Below are 25,189 nucleotides of genomic sequence, written 5' to 3' on the forward strand. Positions count from 1 at the left end.
TTCATAATATTTTTCTGGTTTATTGTAAAGTAAATTTATGGGGGGAAAGCATAGTTGGGTTTGTGAGAGATTTAATTACATTTGGAGTCAAGTAGATTGCAAGCTTTAACTCATCAAAAGAAGCTAGGTGCTTAACATGCTAATGAATAAACATGGATGCTGGCTTAGCATGTAAGGCGTGAAGAGGATTTGCATTTTTAGATAAACGAAGAGAGATTTGGATTTCAAAGGGATCTCAGTCTGTTTGCAACTAGCCGGATAAGCAAGGCTAAGGAATGTGTTTATTTTTCCCAAAGGTTACTGACAATAAATAGTGGCAACATGAAAATTTTTATATTGTGGGGAAGATAGTTTCAAAGGCATATGAAACAATAGAATTTACACATTTAAAAGAGAGAAACATATATAAAGGAGAATGAAGGGCTGTATGTGAGAAGGCCATTTAAAATCTAACAGAAAAATGTGTAGAGGCCTTAATGAAGCCTCCAGCATTTGTGCATAATTTGTGCTGTCTTAAAAGCTGAAGCTGCAGAAAAGCCATTTGGAATTTGACTGTCCAGGGTACTGTGTTAATTTGCTGGGTCCGTTTAAAATCTATTTTTGGACCATTGCCTTTTAAGTGATTGTAACTGGGGGTCAGATTAATTAGGAATTTTAGGAGTTATTATAGTAGTAATTTCTAGTCTTATGTATGCACTTAACATCTTTTCTTTTGTTAATAAATATTTTAATTTAATTTTTAAAAACCTAAAAGTCTTGGTGGACTTATTACTTCTGAATTCAGTGCATGCATCTCGTAATACATACAAATTGCAAAACCATTGTGATAGCATGACCAAGTTTCCCTCATGGATTTGGTCTGCCTGGTACGTCATAATAAACGTCACAAAGTTTGAATAAGTCTAGCTCAACAAGAGACAGGAGATTGAAGGTAAAGCCTTCCAGTCTGTAGAAGTGTTAGAACAAACACTCACCACCACTGAGCAACTTCATCACCAACCACAGTTCATCCTTTACCACAAATGAGGTGTAATATGACACAATGTTCCGGTGATGGCACTGACTCATTGCTTGAATTTCTTTCTGTTGAGAGAGAATGGGATTTCCATTAGACATTGACAATATTTTCCTAAAGAAAAAACAACTCCCCAAAAATGATACAAAAACAAATCACCTACTTTGAGGTATTACGAACTTCGTGCGAGAACACATGTTAACAATAAAAAGGTTACTACTCCAATCACACCTTTCAACTTACAAACTTGAAAATCAGAAGTTACGGTCCTTAAAATAAAAAATATTTTACCATGTTAACATGATCATTCAAATCCATACATTATGAAACATTTAGTCTTGGGCACACTTTCTGCCCATAATCCTTACTTTTGGTTGTCACCATTTTGTCACACTGTCAACATTTTGATAGGTTAATATTTCTGTTGTCAACTGTCACGTTGTAGTTGCAGGCTCTAACCACTAGATAGTGCCACGGAATGAGTTTTAAGTCTCTTGGAACTATACTCAAGGAGGAATTTCTGATGATAGGCCATCAATCTGAAATGCTAATTCTTTCTCTCTCCACTGATGCTTCCTAACCCAAGGAACAATTTTTACAAGAGCAGAAAAGATTAAGATGATTTAATTGAGCTTAAGTTAGGAAGGGTTTGGAAAGCAGAGATTTTAAAAACTGGTTAAAAATGGGTGGTATTTGAACAAGGGGAAGGTGATTAAGGGGTCAGCAAAAGAATTCTACAGCATGGGCCCAGGTGACTGAAGGCATGGTTACTGATGGGTGAAGGGAGACAGAATACATTATGTGTGGAGTCAAAGGAACAAAGAGTTCAAGAGAGATGGGTTGCAGGGCTAGAGGAGATTAAGAGAGATAAAGAGAAATTAGTCCATGAAGGAATGTCAACATAGGGTGAGAATTTTAAATTTGAATTGTTGGAGGGCCAGGAGCCAACATAGGCCAGTGAAGGCAGGTGCGACGTGTGAGTGGGATTTGGGAGGATAGCAGTTCCAAGTCCACTAAAGATTGCCATGAAAAGAACAGCCATGAAAACAGTGGTCAAATCTGGAGATGTCATAGGAACAAAGTTAGTGGATTTGCACTTCTCAATGTTTAGCTGGGAGAAATTGTAGCTCATTCAATAGACATCAAGGCACTGGAATGATCAATGTGGAGGCCAAGAGGTAAAGCTGGACACCAGTGTACATATACAAGTACAAGCTGATCTCGTTTGTAGTAGACAAGGGGCAGCACAAACATGAAGAAGAAAAGGTCAAGGATGGATCTTTAGTGGATCTAATCCTGTAATAATGTACAGGAAGAAGAAGCCTTGGTAGAGATGCCCAGATGAAGGTAATCTTTCAGTTCACTCTTTCACTGAAACTTACAACGCATGATCACAGCATCATGGAGGGCTCTTGAGTTATGGGATTTCTCTTGATTCAGGTTAACAAGTTCCTATCCCATAACATGCAATGTACAACTGTGAAAATGTCGTTTTATTACTGAGAAATATTCCTATTTTACTCAACTGAGACAAAAAAAAGTCCAAGAGTAAAATAATGAGAAATTATGAACATTTAAAAACTTATGAATAAAAATACATAATCTTATAAAGATGCCGCAATCAGCATCTTAAACAGGAAGATCAGTTAGTGTCTGAGTGGACCTCTTGATAAAATGAATACCAAAAAAAGGCCAAGACCTGAATAAGTTGTATTCAAATGTTAAGGTGGCTTTTACATTCAGTACTGAATGGATCTTACGATATAAATTAATAAAACTCATGAATATATCTTTTTTTCATCTCTATGGCTCTTTCTGATAGCATGCATAACAAAGATAACATTTCTTGTTCATCTACCTTCTACAAAACCACACTGAAGAGCTGAAATTTCTGGCTTTATGGGCTCCTGGCCCATTCAGCAGCACTCAAAGAAGGATCTTAGTAATGTGACTCAGACTGACAGTGCAATGGAGTTTATATTCAATTGCTCCAGGCTTTGTAATGAGCATAATAAATATCGATTTACTTAAGTCTTCTGGGATTTATCAATTACAGTAAGGCATTAAAGTGAAACATGAAGAACCAATGAGCATGTTAGAGTCCCTCGACTTGATGGCAGAGATCTTAGAGTGATAAGCAATCTTTATGCAGCGTAAAAGTTGAGAATGATCTAAGCGATTTTAAGATTAAAAGAGTGGTCAGACAGGCATGTTCTTTCCCTCAGATTTATTCCATTTGTATAGTGAAAACCTTCCTGGGTTATTAGTTGGAGGTTACAATTTTAATGTTAAGATATGCCGATGGCTCTGAACAAAACCTGCAAAAGATTTAGGATGGTGTAGGGAGTGAAAGTGAGAAGGGCTGAGCATAAATTGTAAAAATACAAGTGTCTTGTAGTGTCTAAAAAGAAAAATCGGACCTGAATGTAAGATCACAGTGAAGAATGGAAAGGTCAAACAGGTAGACAAGTTTTGTTACTTAGGAATTATGTTAACATCAAACGGAAAGGGCAACCAAGAAATAAGATGAAGGATTGGAATGGCCAAAGATGCATTTCAAAAATGAAAAAGATATCAACTCAAAATTAGCCACGAAAACAAAGCCGAGAATCCTGGAATACTATGTCATACCAATTTTGATACCTGGAAGCGAGCATGTGAAACAATGCAGATAAGAATTGAGGACACAGTTGTGGTTTTTGAGGCAAATAATGAAGATATCTTGGACATGTCAAAATACCAACGATGTGTTTGCAAAACCTGAAGCCAAAAGAACTCTGCTGACTAAGATCAGGAAAAGGCAGTTGGAAATTCTCAGGCATGTAATAAAAATCAAGATTTAGAATGTCTGATGCTGATGAGAAAGATCAATGGTAAAGGAAGTTGTTCCTTATCTAACTCAATCTTTTTTCAAGAACCTTGCAAACCAGATGGATGAACTAAAGATGATCCACACCTCTACAACAAGATTAACATGGGAAGTACATGGTTGCCAATGCCCTCTTACGGGTATGGTACCTGAAGAGACACCAAACGGACCACTGTATTTTATGCATTTGAGTTTCAGTCTACTTACTATATTTTCTGATTTAATACTTCATTGTAAAAAATATGATTACAACCGGGTTCAATAACTAGGAAGACAGGTACATCTTTCGTAAGGAAGATGAGAGTATCATGCTAAGTGCCAGGGTGAGGAATGCTTCAAACCAGCTTGACAGCATCTTAGAGAGTGGAGGTGGGAAAGAGAGCAGGGAGGATTCAGTTGTTGTGGACCATGTTGGGAACAATGTCATAGGCAAAGGCCAAGTAAGAGGCCTTACATGGAGAGGACCTAAGTTAGGATCCCAAGGGTTATAATCTCTGTCTTATTGGCCAAGCTAACTGCAGACTGGTACAGGATAAACAGATTAGGATGGTGAATGTGGCTGAAAGAGTGGTGTGGGAAAGAAGGGTTCCATTTCATGGGACACTGGCACCTGTATTAGGACGGAAAAGAACTGCACCATTGGGACAGGCGTGAACAAAGGTCAGGACAGAAAAGGATAAGTCTGTCACAAGGAGGTTAAACTAGAAATTGAAGGGTTGGGAGTGGGGGGGGGGGGGGGGGGGGGTACAGGAAAGCAGGGAGTACTAATAATGGTTTAAAAATTAAACAAAAAAGGGAAGAGAGTACAGTAATGTGGAAATGGAAAAAGAGGTCTATTTCATTTATGAGTATTCTAGCAGATGCTCGCTACCAAAAGAAAAAATATGCAAATGATTCAATGCTTTAAAAACTTTTTGGAGAGCAATATATGTATGGTTATCCGCTGGCACAATTCTCACCCCAGATCAGACGATTCTGGATTTGATCCCTGTAATGGGAGTGCAACATTCATGTTTAGTACTGAGGCTGCACTGCGTTGACAGTGTCAAGATGGTGCTGAGGACTGTCAAAGATATCACCTTGCAGATGGGATGGGCAGCCAAGCCCACATTTGCTCTCAGATGGACTTAAAAGTTCCCATGGCAGTATTCAAAGAACAGGGAGTTCCACTGTCCCCCTTGTTAAAATTTATCCCTCAATTAACATTTGTCTCACTGCCATTTGACACTTTACAGTATGAAAATTGGCTTGTGTTTCCTGGAATTACAACAGGGATATAATATATTCAAAGTGCTGGTAAATTTCTGCCATTTTTGAATTAGATCACTGAAGAGACAACACACCATGTGCCGCCACTTAGTGACACCATCAAAAGTTAAGCAAATATCAATTTCAGCCTGCAGGACACCCAACTGCTTAGTGGGAGCACTGCACATCTGTGGTTGAGGTGTTCCATCAATAGCACATTCCTTATGGCAGAGGATAATATGAGGCTTTATGAACAGGTTGCTGAACACATTCTTGGGACTTCCCTCATATCAGGTCATATCGTGCTAACTCAAATATTTACACCAGAGAACAATACCACATTAATGCACTCTGCAACAGCAAGTGGCAAGTCCACATTTTTTTGCCCTTTATTTGCTTTCCTTCGTCCTCTCAAAAGGTACAGTACGATGTCATCAGCACCAGGACTTAGTGGTCCCTAATCCAAGTGAAAATTCAAGTAGGAGACCAGGCAGTAAATATCAGCAGGCTATGCAGCTGTGGGAGCCATTACAGCCATATCCAACTCTGTCTTCATGCAATATACACTTTAATTAGATAGTCATTGGGTAATTTTTAGGAATGCACCCTTCCCAAAATTTAGGTGGCTTATGCACCAGATTTGTCCCACTTTCAATATTAAAGTTGGGCTTATTTTTGGCAGTTTCTCTCTCAACAAACTAGGCACATGTACATTTCGATTTGAATTGCAGAAACAAAGATGAAGCCAAATGTGTAAATCATATGTACAAACAGGAGCAAAAGACAAACTTCTATATTAAAATAAAATCCAAATAATTCACACATCAGTCTCTCAGGTAACACTCAAGGAATGGTCATAGTGGAGACATTAACCTCATATGTTGATCTTCCTGCTCTTCAATTATAACATCTAATATTTCCTCCCATGCAGGCTGCTCTGCTTAATAATTAATGGTGCTTCCCTCAATTAGTTCTATCCTGCATGATCTTTAATTATAGGAGATGAATAGGAAAAGCATAATGCATGTTCTCTACAGACTCCACTGACTAAATAACCATCAAATTGAGACACACAATTCAGAGGATAAGATGGCAGCTGTTCTGACTGGCATCTATTAGACAGCTGGTCTCAAATAGAATTTGGAATGTTACATCCAGCAATTTGTACATAAAATTAAAGAATTTGTGTGTCAATATTTAAAAAGTTGGTGGCAATATAGCCAAAATATAAAGTAAACCTGCATATGACACAATGTCCTAAAATCCCAACCAAAGCTCAATGCAAGACGCTGGTTAACATTATAAATATAAACTTAATCAAAATCCCCACCTCCATGTTAACCAGCATCCATAATTGCATGCTCTGTCCACTCCAAGCAGTGCAATCCAATAAGCTGATGTTCTTTTCCCCCAGCAGTGACTTCTGCTACCACCCGATTTGAAATCTCTCTATCCTTGGATGTGAGAGTAGGGGGAGGGGTTTCATGTTTTAACCCCAAATACGTAACTCATTTGCTACAGGCACAGGGCATTTGGGGAGGGGTGGGGTGGGGCACTGATGGTCATGAGGTTCAAATATCTACATAATTATATGAAGTGCACTCATTGGTTTTGACATATACATTTCATCTCCATCACCTAGCTCAACAGTTCATAAATTTATGGTCTACATTCACTCAGTAGCTGCTTAAATACCAGTGTCTGTACTAATCTTCAGGTATGAAATGCTTTTTTCAAAAAAAAATAGTACTATTTCGGTGAGCTACCAGAGGATAGCCAGTGCCAATGGGCCTGTATCATATAATGGGTCAGCATCTTAAGGGTTTCAACAAAAAAGGCGGTAATTGCTTCAGGATTCAGCTTTGACACAGAACAATTGCTCATCTGATAACTCTCAGAAGCCGCATATTACCTTTCCTCATTGCTTAAAATCGAGAAAGAGAAAAACACCAGAAAAATTGACATTAAGAAACAAAATGCAATCTCTGCCATATCTTTAAAGCATTTTTTTTAAAGATAAGAAAAGCTGCAGATGCAATGAGGATCTTTGTTCAGTGTTTAGTTACTTTGAGACAAGCAAATTAAGGATTTGACAGGTGTCAAAGTAATTCAAGTCAAAATACCTTATGACAGAAGCAGGGACTTTTCATTCCGCTCAATGTTGGTCAAGATTCAGTTAGGAGCTGGAAAATTTTAATGAGCAGAGATGCCTAAGGTTTCAATTCAAATTAAAATCTCATACTTCATTTGAAGATAAGGGGCTGAATTGGCAAGAAAAGGAAAATGGTTTTCTATTTGAGGCCTGAGTACAGCAAACAACCAATTTACAAAAGAACACCACCCATTGTTTTGGTGGAAGCATTGGCTCCCAACAGGAAATGCCCTCAGAGAGATGCTGATAAGCTCCAATTACAGAACTGGTGCTGGCAAAAGAACAAGATCACGAGCTTGATATGAATAAGGAAAGCCATTCAGCTTATTCATTCAGAAAGACCCTACTGGGTCCAACTGAAATTGTCAGATTTTTGCCTCCATTACACTACATTGAAATCTAAATCCCATCATGTACCACTGTCAAGAATTTCCTGGCATCAATTTTCAATTTTGCTTTTGCTAGTATATGTACCCCCTTCCTTTGCAAATTGCCACTGAATTTAGAGTTTTTAGATTAATATTTTCTACACCAACTTATATACTTTTAATAGGGTCTTCTCCCAATCCCCTTGCTCAAGACTGAAAAAATTCATGATTCTCCAGACTTGCCCACTGGAAGATTAGTCTGAGCTTTCTGTACTCTCTCTAGGTCTTGAATTCCTTCATTGTGTCTCAGTGATCAAAAATGATACTAGCCAAACATGGTCCAACTTTCTTACCCTATTTTAGCTTTAAGGTTCAGCATTCCTTCAAACCATTCCACACGACTACATACTTCCAAACAAAATTCCTGGTTAACACTAATGCGACTGCTTTTCTTCCAAAGGTATTCTCTCCTTACATGTCTTCCTACATCACACAGCTGCATTGAATGAGAGGAGACCAAGTGATCTGATAAATTATGGTAGAGGTGGTGGTTTAGCAAGTTGAAGTTGTGGACTAGTTTGTTTCTACTAGCACTGGTGCATGCAACAACAACAACTTCCATTTATATAGCTCCTTTAACATAGTAAAAGTTCCTTAGATACTTCATAGGAACAACAAACAAAATTTGACACTGAACCACGCAAGGAAATACTTAACCAAGTTTTTAGTCACCTGGCCTAAGGAGTAGGTTTCATGGAGCACCCAAATGCAGAGAGGTAGACGTGTGAAGAGATTTTGGGAGGGAATTCAAAAGCTTGGAATTCAAGGACCTTGACGACTGAAAGCCTGGCCCCCAGTGATTAAAATTTGGGATATACGAAAAAGGTCCGGATTGGAAGAATGCAGATATCTGGGGGACTGTCGGGCTGCAAGAGTTTACACAGATAGGGAGGAGAGGCACCATGAAGGGATCTGAAGACAAGGATGAGACAGAACAAAAAAAAAGTTTTAAAAATCAAGGTGTCGCTTAACCAGGAGCTAAACTAGATCAGCGACCACACGAGTGATACGTGAATGGAACCCAATTCCACAACCACCAGAGTTAAGGTGGAAGGAAGATGATAGGACGGCCAGGAACGTGTTGAAAAAGTAAAATCCAGAAGTAATAAAGGAGGGTTTCAGAAGATGAGCTGAGACGGGGTGAAGTTGGGCAATGTTTCTGAGATGGAAGTAGGTGGTCTCAATAATTTCATTGGTGTGTAGTCAGAAATGCAACTTGGGGTTAAATATGAAATTTATTGCAAGGGGATTGGGGTACACGAGTATAGAAGTCTTGCTACAGTTGTACAGGATTTTCATGAAATCATATACGGGGTAGTGTGTTCAGTTTCGGTCTCCATATTTAAGAAAGGATATGCTTGGTACAACAAAAGTTCACTGAATTGGTCCCTGGGATGAGGGGGTTGTCCTATGATGAGACACCAAGTAAATTGGGTTTATATTCGCTGGAGTTTAGAAGATACTCTAAGTGAACTACACGAATGAGGCGCAATCTCATTGAAATCTGCAAAATTGCAAAGGGTTTGATAAGGTGGACATAGATTGTTTTTGTTGGTCAGGGAATTTAAAACTGTCAGGATAAAGGGGTCAATCATTTAGGACAGATATGAGAAGTTTCTTCATTCAAAGGGCTGTGAATCCTTGGAATTCCCTCCCCAGAGGGTTGTGGATCGTTGAACACATTCAAGGCTAGGACAGATTGATTTTTGGTCTCTCGGAATTTTGACGGATATGGGGAGCAGATGGGAAAATGCTGTTGAAGCCCAAGCATTCTCAATGAATGACAGAGCAGGCTCCATGGGCCGTGTGGTCAACTCCTGCTCCTAATTCTGATGTTAAGTGACACCAAAGTTGCAAACACTCTGGTTCAGTTTCAGACAGCTGCCAGGGAGAGATGTGGAATGGAGGAGGTGTGTGCCTAGGGAACCACAAACAAACAATGACCATAAGTAGGAGCACATGTAGGCTACTCGACCCATCGAGCCTGCTCCGCCATTCAATTAGATCATGGCTGGTCTGATTATCCTCAACTCCACTTTCCTGCCTTTTTCCATTACCCTTGATTCCCTTACATTAAAAATCTGTCCATCTCCACCTTGATTATACTTAAAGACCCAGTTTCTACAGCCTTTCACGATAAAGAATTTGTCAGATTAACAACCTCATGTCTTAAAATGGGCGACTCCTTACTGTGAGATTATGCCCTCTGGTCCTAGACTCTCCCACAAGAGGAAACAACCTCTCAGCATCTACCCTGTCAAGCCCCCTAAGAATCTTGTATGTTTCAATAAGGTTGCCTCTCATTCTTCCAAATTCCAATGAGTACAGGCCTTCCCTCAAGAAAATCCCTCCATACCAAGAATATTTAATGAATCTTCTCTGGACTGCCTCCTATGCCAGTATTTCTTTCCTTAGATAAGGGGGCCAAAACTGTTCATAATATCCAAGGTGTAGTCCAGCTAGTGCCTTGTATAGTTTTAGCAAGACTTCCCTATTTTTAGACTCCATTCCCTTTCAAATAAAGGCCAACTTTCCATTTGCCTTCCCTATTCCCTTTTGAACTTGTATGTTAGCTTTTTGGGATTCATGCACAAGGACTCCCAAATCTCTGTGCTGCAGCTTTCTGCAATCCTTCTCCATTTAAATAATATCCAGCTCTTCTATTCTTCCTGCCAAAATTAATAACCTCACATTTTCCCACATTATATTCCATCTGCCACTTTTTTTGCCCACTCACTTAACCTATATCCCTTTATGTCATCCTCACCACTTGCCTTCCCACCCATTTTTGTATCATGCGCAAATTTGTCGATAGTACATTCACCTCCCTCATCTAAGTCATTAATATATAATCCCTCTACAGGTTGCCATTCTGAAAATGCCCCCATTATCCCTCTACAGGTTGCCATTCTGAAAATGCCCCCATTATCCCTCTACAGGTTGCCATTCTGAAAATGCCCCCATTATCCCAACTTTGTCTTCTATTATTTAGCCAATCCTCTATCCATGCCAATATACTACCCCCCAACACCATGGGCTCTTATCTTAAGTCGCCTTATGTATGGTATCTTATCGAACATCTTTTGGAAATCCAAACGTTACATCTACTAGCTCCCCCTTTATCTATCCTGCTAGTTACCGCCTCAAAGAATGGCTTCAGTCTTCTGGATATTTAGTTGGAGGAAACTTCTGCAAATCTAGTATTGGATGAGAGACAAGCAGTTTGTCAGTTTAGAGACAGTGGAAGGGTCAAGAGAGATGTGGGGTAGAGTTGTGTGTTGTCAGTGTACACGTGAAACCAGATGCTGTGGTTTTGGGTAATGTAGCCATGGGGCAACACAAAGATGAGAAATAGTTGGGGGCCAAGGATAGATCCTTGATGGACGCTAGCAGAAATGGTGCAGAAGGTGAAAGAGAAGCCTCTGCAGGTGATTTGCTGACAACGAATAAGAAAGGAACAAGGCAACTGTACTCTCAGTCAGTTGGGCAATGATCGAATGTCATGTAGATGAGATAGCTGGAGTAGGAGTAGAGGCAGGGGAAAGGGTATCAATCGCAACAGTGCAAGGGGGGTGGGGGGAAAGAGGGGGGAGAGAAGGAAAAGAACCACTGAAGGTGATTCTCTGGCTAAGAAAAGAGAGGAACAAGTTGAGTACCGTTCCATTCAACTGGGCAACCATTGTTGGTATGGTGAAAAATGTCAAAGGTTGCAGACATGTTGGGAAGGAAGAGAACAGTCACATAGGGTCTGCCTTTTGTGGCTTTGAAGTAGCTATTCTTTTAGGTTTGCTTTTATTTTTCATGAGATATGGGCATTGTTGGCAAGGCCAGCAGTTGCTGCCCAAAGGTGATGGTGAGCCACCTTCCTGAATGGTGGTAGTTCATCTAGTGCAGGTACTGTTAAGGAATTCCAGGATTTTGATTCAGAAGGAACAATGATATTGCTACAAGTCAGGATTTCATTGGGCTTGGAAAGGAACTTGCATGTGATAGTGTTCTCATGCATCTACTGCCTTGGTCCTTCTAGGGGGCAGAGGTCATTGATTTGCTGTCAAAGGAGGCTTGATGAGTTGCATTACATGGGACACACTGCTGCTAACGTGTATTAGTGGAGGAGCAAGTGGATGTTGAAGGTAGTGGACGGGGGTCTCATCTAGGAGGTTGATTTGTCCTGGACAGTGTTGAACAATGTTGTAGTGTAAGTGAGCCTAGATCAGAGATTTCCAAGGTGTTGAAACTGACAGGGTAGTGTGAAATGATAAATGACTCAAAACAAGCAAGCGTCACATATCAATATTGATATGCAAGACTCCTATACATGTAATAATTGAGGAGTCCATGCAAAAAGCTGAGACTCCATGCAATCCCACACAGGAAAACAAGACCCTCCTTCTAATTTTCCTTGTTAGATAGGTAAACAGAAATTCATCATCTACTAGCAATACCAAGAATAGTAACACTAAATATAGAAGTACAAGCGCCAGTCTTGATCTCAACAAGTCTATGGTCATTCTTACATTGTCAACAATACAATGGCTTATCTCAAAATTAGCAATTCCTATTGGCAGTACTGAAGATGTCTCGTGGCACTGTGGGTAGCATCCTTGCCTCTGAACCAGAAGAAGGTTCAAGTCCCACACCAGGACATGATGGCCAAGGAAGGTACATTCATAACAAGGGCAAACAGATTGATTATCAACCTGCAAATCCTTCAAACACAAGCCAATGGCAGGTGGCAAGAGCGGGTGAGATTCCTGGTCAGCCACGTGATGAAAGAAAATTGGAGCCTCTACCATCACTATCTATAGCTCCAGACCTCAACATGCATGTAAAAGTGCATATTGCCACAGCAACTCTGACTCCCCAAACGATCAGTAACGCTGGCAATACTAAAAGGTAGCAGGGTAATGAGAAGCAAAAACCGAATCTTTTCCTCCCCATTTATTCTGAGCCTGGAGCAATGCCTGTGTCCATATTGCAAAATACCCTGATAGCAGAATGGGTAAATGTACTGATCAATATGGTACTGAACCATAAAGAGCAGGATGGTGACTACTCTCCTTGCATTGCTGATATAGAGGAGGCGATACCCGGTTTGTTTGAGGCTGAGGCATTTTCAAGGTGAAAAGCTTGGTCGCAATAGATCAGGACCAAGTTATGAATGCCATAGTTCTTTAGTACTTCAGAAGTTAAACTACACAAATTCGTGGTAAAGGAGAATCTTATCCGGCATGCTCCAGGAATGGGAGGTGTCAGTTAATCAAATACATTGGTTAACTAAGATGCAAGGCAAGTTCTGTGTTTTCATCCAATCAAAGCTCCAGGGTGATCACACAGGTGTTGAAGTCTCAAGAATGCAGGAGCACTCAAGTCAGGTGAGCAGTGCCAAGGGGAGATGGTACTCCAGAACAGTGGGAGGCTGAGACCAGTGCGAGGGCAGGCCGTCAACAGCAACAACTGGTGAGAGTTTGATATCGCCAGTCAAAAAAAACAGACCCAAGCCCAGAAATCCGGTTGGTAGAGTGCAGAATAACAATTTTTTTTTTAAAAACTGTACTCCAGGCACTGTTGGTGACTTTGCATTCAGCCTGGGATACTCATGGAAGAGGGAGTAAACTTTTAACTGCAGCAATTTTCCCACTCAGCTCTAGATAACATCGCATGCCAGTACCTAAACAGGCAACATGGTCTCATCAAGCATAAGGACACTTATCAGTTTTACACATTAGGAAAATATACAATGTTACTGCACCCAAACATGCAAATAGCAACAACATTGTGGGCATTAATTCATCAAATGACATGTGGTTTCAGAAGCTCCAAAGTAGACATTAGCCCTGCAAATAAGGTGTCAGCAGATATCATCCCGCATCACCAGCAAGGGGCAAATTCATGTGTGAAACTTGTGGCAGACTTTTGTCTTTCCAGAATTGGCTTTAGACATCAAAAGAAATGCAGACGATCTCATCTGACCTCACCAAAGTTCTGAGGTTGCATTCCCATCATCTCCCTTAGATGGAAGAATGCCTATCATTGTACACTTGGATCCCCAAGCCTTGATTCTCTTAAACTATATCAACTGGTAACAAATTCTGGCAGTATCTCAGTCATCATCCCCCTCCACCCTTTGAGACCATCTAGCTTAAGCTCAATTGACATGCTTGGAGTCCAGCAATTGTGTCCACTCAAGCAGCACTAATTCCTGAGATTACTCCGACGATTCCTCCTTTACTGTTAACCACTCAAGCACAAACTTCAAACTCAATGAGTGCTATGATGCTGCACAAACTTGAGTATCCCCTTGGGAAAGGTAGCCAAGAAAACGACAGAGAGGTGCACTTCTAGTCCCTTGCACTATGTTTAAGTTGACATCGACAAGTCACCCTCATGGTCCACGCAAACCACAAAGCCTTGGAGTGCAGGTTAGGACAACGCGCCCAAGGTGAGTGTTCAGGATACGGTCATCATTCGGTCATGTGGTGTGGGGTGGTGCTGGGTGTGGGCATGGTGAACCATCATGTGCACTGAACATCCATCTGACAGACTGGATTGCGATTGGAAGCCTGTGACGAGTGATGCACTGCAGGGATCGGTGCTGGGACCCTTGCTGTTTGTAGTCTACATTAATGATTTAGGCGTGAATATAGGAGGTATGATCAGTAAGTTCGCAGGTGACACGAAAATTAGTGGTGTTGTAAATAGTGAGGAGAAAAGCCTTCAATTACAGGGCGATATAGATGGTCTGGTAAGATGGAAGCAGTAGCAAATGGAATTTATTCCTGAGAAGTGTGAGGTGATGCATTTTGGGAAGATTAATATGGCAAGGGAAAAGACAATGAATGGTAGGACCCTAGGAATTACAGAGGGTCAGAGGGACTTTGGTGTACATGTCCATGGATGTCTGAAGGGAGCAGCACAGGTGGTTAAGGAGGCTTATGGGGTATTGCCTTTATTAGCCGAGGCATAGAATATAACAGCAGGGAGTTTATGGTGGAGCTGTATAAAACGCTAGTTAGGTGACAGCTGGAGTATTATGTGTAGTTCTGGCCGCCACACCAAAGGAAGGATTTGGTTGCACTGGAGAGGGTGCAGAGGAGATTCACCAGGATGTTGCCTGGGCTGGAGCGTTTCAGCTATGAAGAGACACTGGATAGGTTAGGATTGTTTTCCTTAGAGCAGAGAAGTTTGAGGGGACCAGATGAAGGTATACAAAAATGAGGGGCATAGATAGGATAGATAGGAAGAAACTTTTCCCCTTAGCAGAGGTGTCAATAACCAGTGGGCATAGATTTAAGGTAAGGGGCTGAGGGTTTAGAGGGGATTTGAGGAAAAAGTATTTCACCCAGAGGGTGGCTGGAGTCCGGAACACGCCGCCTGGGGGGTGGGGTGTGTGTGGTAGAGGTAAGAACCATCACAACATTTTAGTATTTGGATGAGCACTTGAAATGCCGTAGCATACAGAGCTAGGGGCCAAGCACTGGAAACAGGATTAGAACAGATAGCTGCTTGCTGGCCAGCATGGACATGATGGGCCTGTTTCTGTGCTGCATAACTATGACTCTATAACAGAGAGTAATATTGATTAATGTCTAACTAGTTGATTATTACCTAACCTAAAAATGCAAAGATCAAATCTCATACAGAGGTATCCAGAAAACTTGACTAAATTTTTTTGGTTGTGCCATTTTGCAATGTAGCATCACATTCCTCCAACTAATAGATTTTTAAAGACTTTAGACTGTAAAATACAGCACTGTATCAGCTGTGACTCAGCAGTCTTGAGTCAAAAGTTTGCAGATTCAATTTCAACTCCAGGGCTTGAGCACAAAGATCAAAAAGGCGATACGCCAGTGCTTTACATAGGAAACACTACATTTTCAGAAGTGCCACCTTTCAGATGAGATGTTAAAATTCTTGTCTTCTCAGGTGCATGCAAAATATCCCACAGCACCATTTAGAAGTCATCCCTGCTGTCCTAATCAATATTTATCCCTCAATCAACATCACAAAAAACATTAACATCACATTGCTGTTTATGCGATCTTGTGTAAAAATTGGCTGCCATAAATTACTACAGCAACTACACTACAAAAGCATACTCCATTGGCTGTAAAGCACTTTGGCATGTGCTGTGGTCATGAAAGGTGGAATATTAATACGAGTCTCTCTTTTACTCCCAATATATATGCAATAAATGAAAGCAACCACTTAGATAACTTTTTTTCCAAATGCTGGAGAGTTTTTTTGGCTCAACTACCGTATTCCGAAAGAACTGCTCGATGTTAATCCCAAATTTATTTTTAATAGTTCAAACTTGTTTCACAGTTGACTAGGAGACACATGTATTTATATATTTCTAATGCAGTAAAATGTCCTAAGGTGCTTCTCAGCTGTGTTACCCAACAAAATTAGCCACATTGAGCCACATGAGGGAATGTTAGGAGAAATAATCAAAGCTTGGTCAAAATGGTAGATTTCAAGAAGCTTATTTGTTAATTTCACAGTAACTACGCACACCCAGTAGAGAACATTTCCTATGACGCCCAAATATCAGGTAAGCACCCATTTTGTGTTCCATTTGCAATAGCAGATGCGGAAGGTGATACAATAAACTAATGGAGAATTCTATGGTGTGGACATATTTCCACTAGGGACTGGATTGATTATCAGACCATGAACTATGCTGAAATCCAACATTAGAGTGTGAATTCAAGTGCAGACACAGCACATTTAACCCACATGTACAGATTTTGTCCTTCTAATGATGGCATCACTCCCAGATAGAAGGTTAGGTCTCATCTTCAGGGTTCAGATAATTGTGGATTATAGTCCACTCAAAGTTGCTCATAGTTTAAAGACATTTGAGCCAGTAAACTACTGGATAAGGCTACCTTACAGCAGGCAATTTTGCATGTACTGCAATGATTTTCAGTGCCAGATTCCTTTTCTTCCAGGAAGGGATTGCTCAGTTTAGTCAGATGGAAGGTAGATATTAAATTACATGACTGATGAAAGCATGATATACAAATGAGAGAAAATGAGACACAGAAAAGTGAGAGCCAAAGTAAAAAAAAGAGATAAAAACTATGAGGGGGGGGGGAGGTAGGGTTTGCTTGCAGAAAGCACTTCAATAAACAATACACTATAAGGGTGGTGATTGTGCAGCTGAAATATTATGACCTGCATTACCTAACTAGTACATCTTTACACCACAACTATCTTATCACTTTCAATTCATTTGATTTTTCTTGACCCATCTTTGAACATCTCTCATATAACAAGGAATGAAAAGAAAATAGTATGAGGTGGTAAAAGAAAAAGATTCTAAACAAAAAAGTAAAATACTGCAGATGCTGGAAATCTGAAATAAAAACAGAATGTCAGAAACACTCACTCAGCAGATCTGGTAGCATCCGTGGAGAGAGAAACAGCTAACGTTTCAGATGGTGACTTCTCATGAGTTCTGATGAAAGGTCATCGAATCAAAACATTAACTGTTTCTCTCTCAGCAGATGCTGCCTGACTTAAGTATTTCAAGCATTTTATGTTTTTATTTTATATAAAAATAATGGCTACTTGAATGCAGTTCTGGAGTGCAACTGCCACCTGCAGAACCAGATTTCGAGTCAGCACCTTTGGAAGAAAGGGAGAATACGTACAAGTAATTACTTAGCAGCTTTCATCTTAAAATGTCTCGCATCTACGAGTTAGTTTTGAAGCGCAGTCACTTATTATGTAGACAAGAATTGTAACCAATTTGTAGAAAGAAAAGCCCCACAAATAGCACTGAAAGAGCAACCTGCTTTTAATAGCATTGGTGAAGAATAGATTTTGGTCATGGCATTAGGTTAGAGGCCTGCTATCCTTGGGGAAAAATCAAAGGAGATCACTTATGTCCATCTGAACAGGAAGAAGAGACCAGAGTTTAATGCTTCATCAACACAACGCTACCTCATGGTTGTATTAAAAGTGTAACCTAGAGATTGTGTACACAAGTCCAGGAGTAGAACTTGAACTCAATCACACAATGGTTGCAGCATAGATGGAGGCCACTTGCCCTGTTGTGTCCATGCCACCTCTCTGCAAAAGCTGCTCAGCTGGTCCCAAACCCCCACCTTTTCCCTGTAATCCTCCAAATGCTTTCCCTTCAAATAACTCTTTTGAAGGCCATGTTTGAATCTGACTCAGTCACCCTCTCAGGCAGTGCATTCCTATCTGTAAAACAAAATTCATGACAATTCTGGCTCTTTTGCCAGCCACTAAATTTGTGTCCTCTGGTTCTCAACCCTTGCGCCAACAGAACAGTCGCTCCCTATCTACTTTGTCCATATCCCTCAATTTTGAAGTCTCAACTGATTTTGAGATGAGAACCAAAGGAAGGAAGGGCGATGATTGTGCTACAACAGAGCAAAGTTAAATTGAAAAATTGGAGCACGGATAGAAAGCCTTCAGAATGAATTCTGATGATCTGCCCAATCAATTCAAGTTCATTTTGCAACAAGCCAGAGTGCAAAACAAGCAAAAATAGATAGCTGCAAATAATGGAAATCTGAATAAAATGTTGGAAATCTACAGTAGGACCATAAGCGTTGGAAATTAAAGAGAGATGCCAATGCCTTCAGTAGAATAATCTTTAGCTGGAGGCGTGATCACTTTAATTCTCTGCCTCTGTCAACATACACTCTTACAATTTCAGATCATTAATGGATAAATGACAGCAGACTGGAAGTTTGGGATCATGCTTGTGGTTAAGTTCTAATGAAATTGTCATCAACTGGAAATCTTAACTTTGTCTCTCTCTATAACTGTGCCTGACCTGAATATTTCCAGCATTTTCTGGTTTTATTAGAAATTTCCAGCATCCTCAGTATTTAGTTTTAGTGCGAATCTTTAGCTGGTCTTTTTAACAGATGCTGATGGGTCTGGCTTCCTTCACTAAGATCAACTTCTCAGCAATATATCAAATTGTGAACAGCCTTCAAAAATATGTTCGCACCTACAATAGATTAGCCATGGACAAAGTGAACAGACATACCCAGAATTTGCTGAGTAACACGTGCACTCTTACACATACTCCATCACATAACAAGGAATAGGCTAAGATGGCATTAGTTCTCCCTCCAAATGTCACCTCTGATACCTCTTATATGTTAAGAACACATTAAAAAAAGTTCTGCCTAAATTTAAGTCACCTGGAACCTAAGAATTTTCAAAAGTCTTACATGCAATATTTTGGAATCTTTACAAATTTAAAAACCGAAAGTTTTTCTGTGCTACATATGCAGGCATGAATAGTCAAAGCATTTCAGTACAAACTGCCTGGGCTTGTTCAAGTCTGCAGTGATGTTTCCCTGGAATTCTTATTTTCCCAACCTGATCCTCTCTCAAATAGTAAAGCAACATTTCAATAAACCCAATTTCTTCATTATTTGCACAACTCCATATCTGTTTTACAGTTTGTTGTTTCTTTTGCAAACTCATGAAATAAAAGCAGAAAATTCTAGAAATGCATATTAGGAAATCAGTTACCTATTGCCCTAGTGGTTCTAAAGGAAAGCCTTGTTTCCAACTTTCTTTCGAGATACTGACAGTGCAGCATTATATTTCCAGAATTTTGTGTCTTTATTTTACACATTCAGAAGTCCTTTAATCATAAATTAATATAGCTTTTAATCAGTTACATTTACAAATGTTCCAGTGTAATCCTATTCGGGCCTCCCCTGTACTACTGATGTGAAAGTGTATGTCAGTGCATTACCAGGAGTTCGTCCATGCTGGTCTGACATTTTTCTAGGTTAATGCGTTTGATTGCAACTCGCTCCTTCTTCGGAATACAGTAAGCAGCCTGAACCACAGCTGTAGCTCCACTGCCTGAAATGAAAAAAAAGAGCACCCTTAACAAAAAGCACTGCAAATTTATATTGTAGCCAGTGGTTTCACAAAAGTTCTGAATAGGGGCATACTCCAACAAAACAGCAATACTCCCTGAAAATATTGGTAGGGGGTCAGAGAATAACCCCCCAGACACATTGACTGCTCCTAAAGAAGCACTACAGATATTAGCAGCCAACACATTAAATTGAAAATAATGAAGGTTAATCTTGGAATATGGATGTCACTGGCAAATGTAGCATTCACTGCCATTCTTTAGATGCCCTTATAAAGGAGGCAGTAGGCCCCCACTTAAACAGCTGCAGTTCATGTGTGAAAGTGCTCCCACAATCTGTTAAGGGAGTTCCAGAATTTTGACTTAGCAACAAGGAGGGATAAAGATTGTGGATCTAAGTTATTCCCTTCTCATCTCTGTAGCCTCCTTCAGCCCTCTATTCCTCTGCAATTTCTGTGCTCTAGTTCTAGCCTCTTACACATCCCCAATTTTAATTGTTCCAACAGCAGCCATGCCTTCAATTGTCCAGGCCCTAGGCTCTAGAATTTGCTCCGTAAACCTTCCCTCCTCCAAGAGGAAATTTATCTCTTTGACCAAGCTTTTGGTGATCTGTCCTAATATCTCTACGTGGCTCAGTAAAATTTGTTTGACATCTGTGAAGCACTTTGGGATGTTTTATTACATTAAAAAGGTGCTTTATAAAAATGAAATTTGTTCAATGAGAACTTTGTATTTTGTGGTGGGAAAATAATCAGTGGAGTTGATTCTTTTCATCTGTCGTGTGAATTTTAATCCGTATGTCCAAGGGATTCAAACAGACAACTCATGGGGGTTAAAACTTCAATTTTCTTCTTTATTTCTCTTTTCTGAAGTTCACCCTGGAGCTCTGATCCACAAATTCAGCCAGCCCTCCTGTATCTTGCTCATGTGAGCAACCTCCAGTGCTGGTTTGTTACTAGGGAAGGAATCGCATTCAAACCTGTTTCTTTGAAATGCTACTCTGCACTGGTTGAACATCTTAAAAGAAGGCATCGCTGAAAACTCCCAAGTCCCTCCCAATGTCATCCTTGGATTTTAAACAAAAGCCAAAGAGTACATTAGTCAGAAATTTTGCAATCCTACAAAGCATACTCTACATTTGCCTGCATTAAATATCTTCCATTGCTTAGGCCACTTGTATCTTATTTCACTCTGATTTCTAGGCTGCGGCTTTGATTCTACTGTCCCTATTAGAGTGATGGTGCTTGCAAATGTGACCAAATTGCATGGAGTTTCTGAATTCAAGTCAACAATGTAAATTTTAAGCAGCCATGGTTCCAACATGAAGCATTGGGAACTTTCAGAGTACTTTCCCCACCTTGACATAAAATGGACAGGATGGGCTGAATGGCCTCCTTCTGCGTTGTAGGTTCTTGATGGTTTCAATCATTACTCTTGCAGTAAGTTTCTACTCTTAAGCCAATTTTGAATCCATTCCCAAATTTTAACCTGAAACCCCAGAGTGGAGAAGAGAGCTGCAGTTTAATACGGTAGTGTCTCTTCCCTTTCTTAGGCAGGCCCTTGAGATTAAGGGCGACTTGCTTCCTTCCACTCCAGTTCAATGGGTTCTGAGATGGCTGATAAGTCCAATGTGTAATCTGCAGAATCTGCCACAGGCAAGGCAAGTGGTGCTTGGAGGTTTGTGTGCTCTCTTCGACAGCTCAACTTCACCTCTGCACATTCACGATGAATTTGCGATGTATTCAATGCCTCCCAAAATGAATTTTCTCCACTTTTGTCAGTCACAAGCCAGGGCCTCCCACAAGACAACAGGGATGACTGACTTCTTCAGGGATGCTTTGAGTACATCCCTAACACATTTCTACTGTCCTCATGGGAGTCTCCTTCAGCAAAGCTCCGAGTACAGCAGTTGTTTTGGGAGACTGGTGCCAGGCACATGACATCCTGCCCAGCAGAGCTGGTTTTGAGTGATTAGCGCCTCGATAATGAGCGCGTTGGCATTGTAGAGGATTCCACTGTTGGACTGCCTTTCTTGCCACCGGATTTGGAAGACCTTATGAAGGCACTGATGATGGTACTTCTCCAGTGCTTTGAGATGCCTGCTACAGGTTGTCCAAGTCTCCAAGCGGTTAGCGATTCAGAGAATGAGTTCAAACCCCACCATGGCAATTTCAAATTCAGAAAAGAAAAAAACTGCATCAGTATAAAAAAAGGTGTAAAACCCCGAATGATATACTAATGTCCTATGATATACTAATGATATACTAATGTCCTTTAGGTAAGGAAACCTAGAAGTCTGACCTGTGTAATTCAAGTGTTGACTTTTAACTGTCCTACGAAGTGGCCGACAAGTCACTCGATTGTATCAAATTATTCCCAGTAGCTCAAATTGGCCCACACCTCCTCAGAGCAACTGGGGATAGGAAAATTGAAGTAGGTGGAAAAACTCAAGACTATAAACATACTGCCACCAGGATTTCATTAATGACTAATGAAATACCAGGCTTGCATTTATATAGCGCTCAAGCGTCTCTCAAATATCTGAAGTACTTAATGTAGAATGAATTACTTGCACAGTTTTACAGGAAAACAGCTGCCATTGTGTAGCAATATTTCACACAAAATGAAACAAGTTGGCAGTTAGCCAATTCTTGGGGGCATTCTTCTTCAAACTGTGTCACGAATCTATATCTGAATCACTAGAATAGGCAGACTTGACCACAGTTTAAAACACCTGAAAGACAATACAGCACTTCACTAGAGCTCAACCTGGATTATAGTGTGGAACTCAAACCTATAATCTGGCAGAGTACCACCAACTGAACCAAACGGACACTTAAGAGTAATCATTCCAAGAGAAACTTTCATTCTATATCCAATGGCATCATCAATGAAAGACACCCACAATACATTATAGATACACATAGATATACAAACCAGGCCAGGGAGAGCACTCATGGTTATGCAGATCTATATCACTGGAGGAGGTAATGTGAAGTGTTTTTTTCCTATAATGCATTAGTATAAATGCATGTAATCTAGCCATCCCACAAATATGCAGCTCAGCACATCACTTGTTACATCTGCTTTCAATCTCATTCCTCCATTTGTTTAAGGCCAGCTATTTCAGCATCATTGTATGGATGATCTTTTCTTTAATGTGTAAACAGTTTTTTTCTAAATGAGATGTTTAAATAAAAACTAGCAGAATCTACTTGAGATAACTAAATAAATGTAAGCATGGAACAGAAAAGGCTACTTTTGCTCCTTAAGGACTCTGGAATACAATCACATACTCCATGTTAGTATGTAGCTCAGGGATCCAAGTATTCAGCATGTTGCGACAAAGTGCATGCTTTACAACATAAAGCACAACTTGCAAAAATGCACACCCAAAGACCAAAAGTTAAACAAAAAAATGGAATCTTCAAACAGGCTTGCACCCATTGTAATTCCCATTTATTAAGACTTTCAAACCTTCCATTTAACATATTAAGTATTATTAAAAAGTATGAAAAGTTTGATTAGGGAGGACAGGTGTAATAGGATGTTAGAACCAAGCAAGTCCTCTGCAATAAATGACCAGATCTAAACAGGTCTTATTTCTCCAGGATCCTTTGACTGGTTGACCATATAGTCTAGTTCGTTCTTTGGACAAGGTGAATCACACTGTCACTTGGGGCTAAGCTTCCTCCCCCCTCAGTTCCAGATAACCATGCAAGCCAAAGTCACAATGAGTAGTGTGATCACTGCTGGATAAACAATGGGGAGTGTGTCAGTTCTGACATTTTATCTGATAAACTCTACAGCCCTGCAAAAACAGAATTACCTGGAAAAACTTCCAGCATCCGCAGTTTTTTTGTTTTTATCTACAGCCCTGCAAGTCATTTGGGGCCACAGGAAAGGGCTGCCTTCCTACTTACCAATCAGACAGATGGAACTCAATAGCTAGTTCAGTTTGAAGGCACTTAAATGTGATGATGCTTTTCTGCATATTTCATCCGACTACTGAGAGCTACATTCAAACCATATTAAAATGAAAAATATACTTTTCCTTGGGACGTGGACAATACTGGCAAGGTAACAGTCATTGGGCAACTCTAGTTTGCCTAAGAAAATAAGTTATCCAACACTAAAATATTGGCCCAGTGACTGAAGAAATGTTGATATAAAAGTCCAATAATATGACTTGCAGGTGGCTGTGTTCCCCAGATATTGCAAAGCTGTTGTCCAAACGATGAGTTGTTGGGCACATCATATGGGTAGCAAATGCTCCAGTTACAGTAAGCCATTAATGACAGGATGGATAGAGTTCAGTGGGAGATACTAATCAAGAAAAAAAAAATAGAAAATGCTGGAAATACCCAGCAGATATGGCATCAAGAATCAAAACTGATGCTGCCTGACCAGTTGCGTATTTCCAGCATTTTGTTTGTGTTTCGGATTTCCAGTATCCCCTGTATTCTATTTTTGATTGTCCTAATCAAGAAACTGCTCTGTTCTGGATAGTGTCAAGCTTGTGTCGTGTTTTTGCAGTTGCACCCATCCATGCAAGTATTAAGATATATCTGGCTCGATTGTGAAGGTGTTGAAAGTTCATGAGATGAGCCAATTTTTGCAGCAGTATATCTAGCCTCAGCCTTGTTTTCAGTCACAGTATTGATATAGTTGGACCATAGAAACTAGGAGTAGGCCATTAGGCCCTTTGAGCCTGCTCCACCATTTAATATAATCATGGTTGACCCTCTATCTCAATGCCAATATTCCCACATTCTCTCCATACCCCTTGATGCACCAAATATCCAAAAATTTAGGAATTTCTTTCTTGAATATACTCAGTGACCTGGCCTCCACAGCCTTCTGTGGTAAAGAATTCCACAGGTTGACCACCCTCCGAGTGAAGAAATTTTTCCTCATCTCAGTCCTAAATGGTCTGCCCCGTATCCTGAGACTGAGGTCCCCCTGGTTCTAGACTCCCTAACTAGGGGAAACATCTTTCCTGCATCCAGTCTGTTTGGCCCTGTTAAAATTTTATATGCTTCAATCAGATCTCCACTCATTCTTCTAAACTCTAGTGAATACAGGCCCAGTCGAACCAATCTTTCCTCATACAACAATCCTGCCATCCACGGTATGAGCCTAGTGAACCTTTGCTGCACTCCCACTAAGGCAAGTATATCCTTTCTTAGGTAGGGAGTCCAAAACTGCATGCAATACCGCAGGTGTGATCTCACCTAGGTCCTGCATAACTGCAGTAAGACATCCCTACTTCTCAAATCCTCTTGCAATGAGGGAGAGTGTTTTGCAGTCAACATCCCAGTCAAGCAGTCTGCGAAGTGTTTCCTGCAGTCAGCATTGCTTTGAAGCAGTCTGGGAAGAGTGTCCTGCAGTCGACATCACAGTCTACACTGGAGTGCTACTTTGGGAGTTCGATGAGGAGGTTACGAGGTGATCCTTTGAGTACGGTCGAGTAAGTATTTACTACTTTTATGGCTTATAGTTTTTAAAGTCTTATTTTGTGGTTCATAGTTTGTAAGGGCTATATTCTGTAACAACAAGGAGCAGGGAAGAAAGGCCCTAGAGTAACTGA

At 40.4% G+C, this 25,189-nt stretch overlaps 1 protein-coding gene across 3 annotated transcripts in view; it reads right to left on the reverse strand.

The window, feature by feature from the left end:
• oxsr1b (oxidative stress responsive kinase 1b) overlaps positions 1 to 25,189 on the reverse strand; it is a 250,226-nt gene that overhangs the window by 150,913 nt on the left and 74,124 nt on the right. For all 3 annotated transcript variants that reach the window (XR_005943301.1, XM_041189580.1, XM_041189579.1), the window contains exons 2-3: positions 19,471 to 19,583; positions 975 to 1,083 (exon numbers count right to left, since the gene is read on the reverse strand). Coding sequence is in view for 2 of the 3 variants with exons in the window: in XM_041189580.1 (XP_041045514.1) it covers positions 975 to 1,083; positions 19,471 to 19,583 (222 nt within the window). In the remaining variant the exon portion in view is untranslated. The remainder of the gene's footprint in view (positions 1 to 974; positions 1,084 to 19,470; positions 19,584 to 25,189) is intronic.

This window comes from Carcharodon carcharias, chromosome 6, assembly GCF_017639515.1.
Source record: "Carcharodon carcharias isolate sCarCar2 chromosome 6, sCarCar2.pri, whole genome shotgun sequence".
Lineage (NCBI taxonomy): Eukaryota > Metazoa > Chordata > Chondrichthyes > Lamniformes > Lamnidae > Carcharodon > Carcharodon carcharias.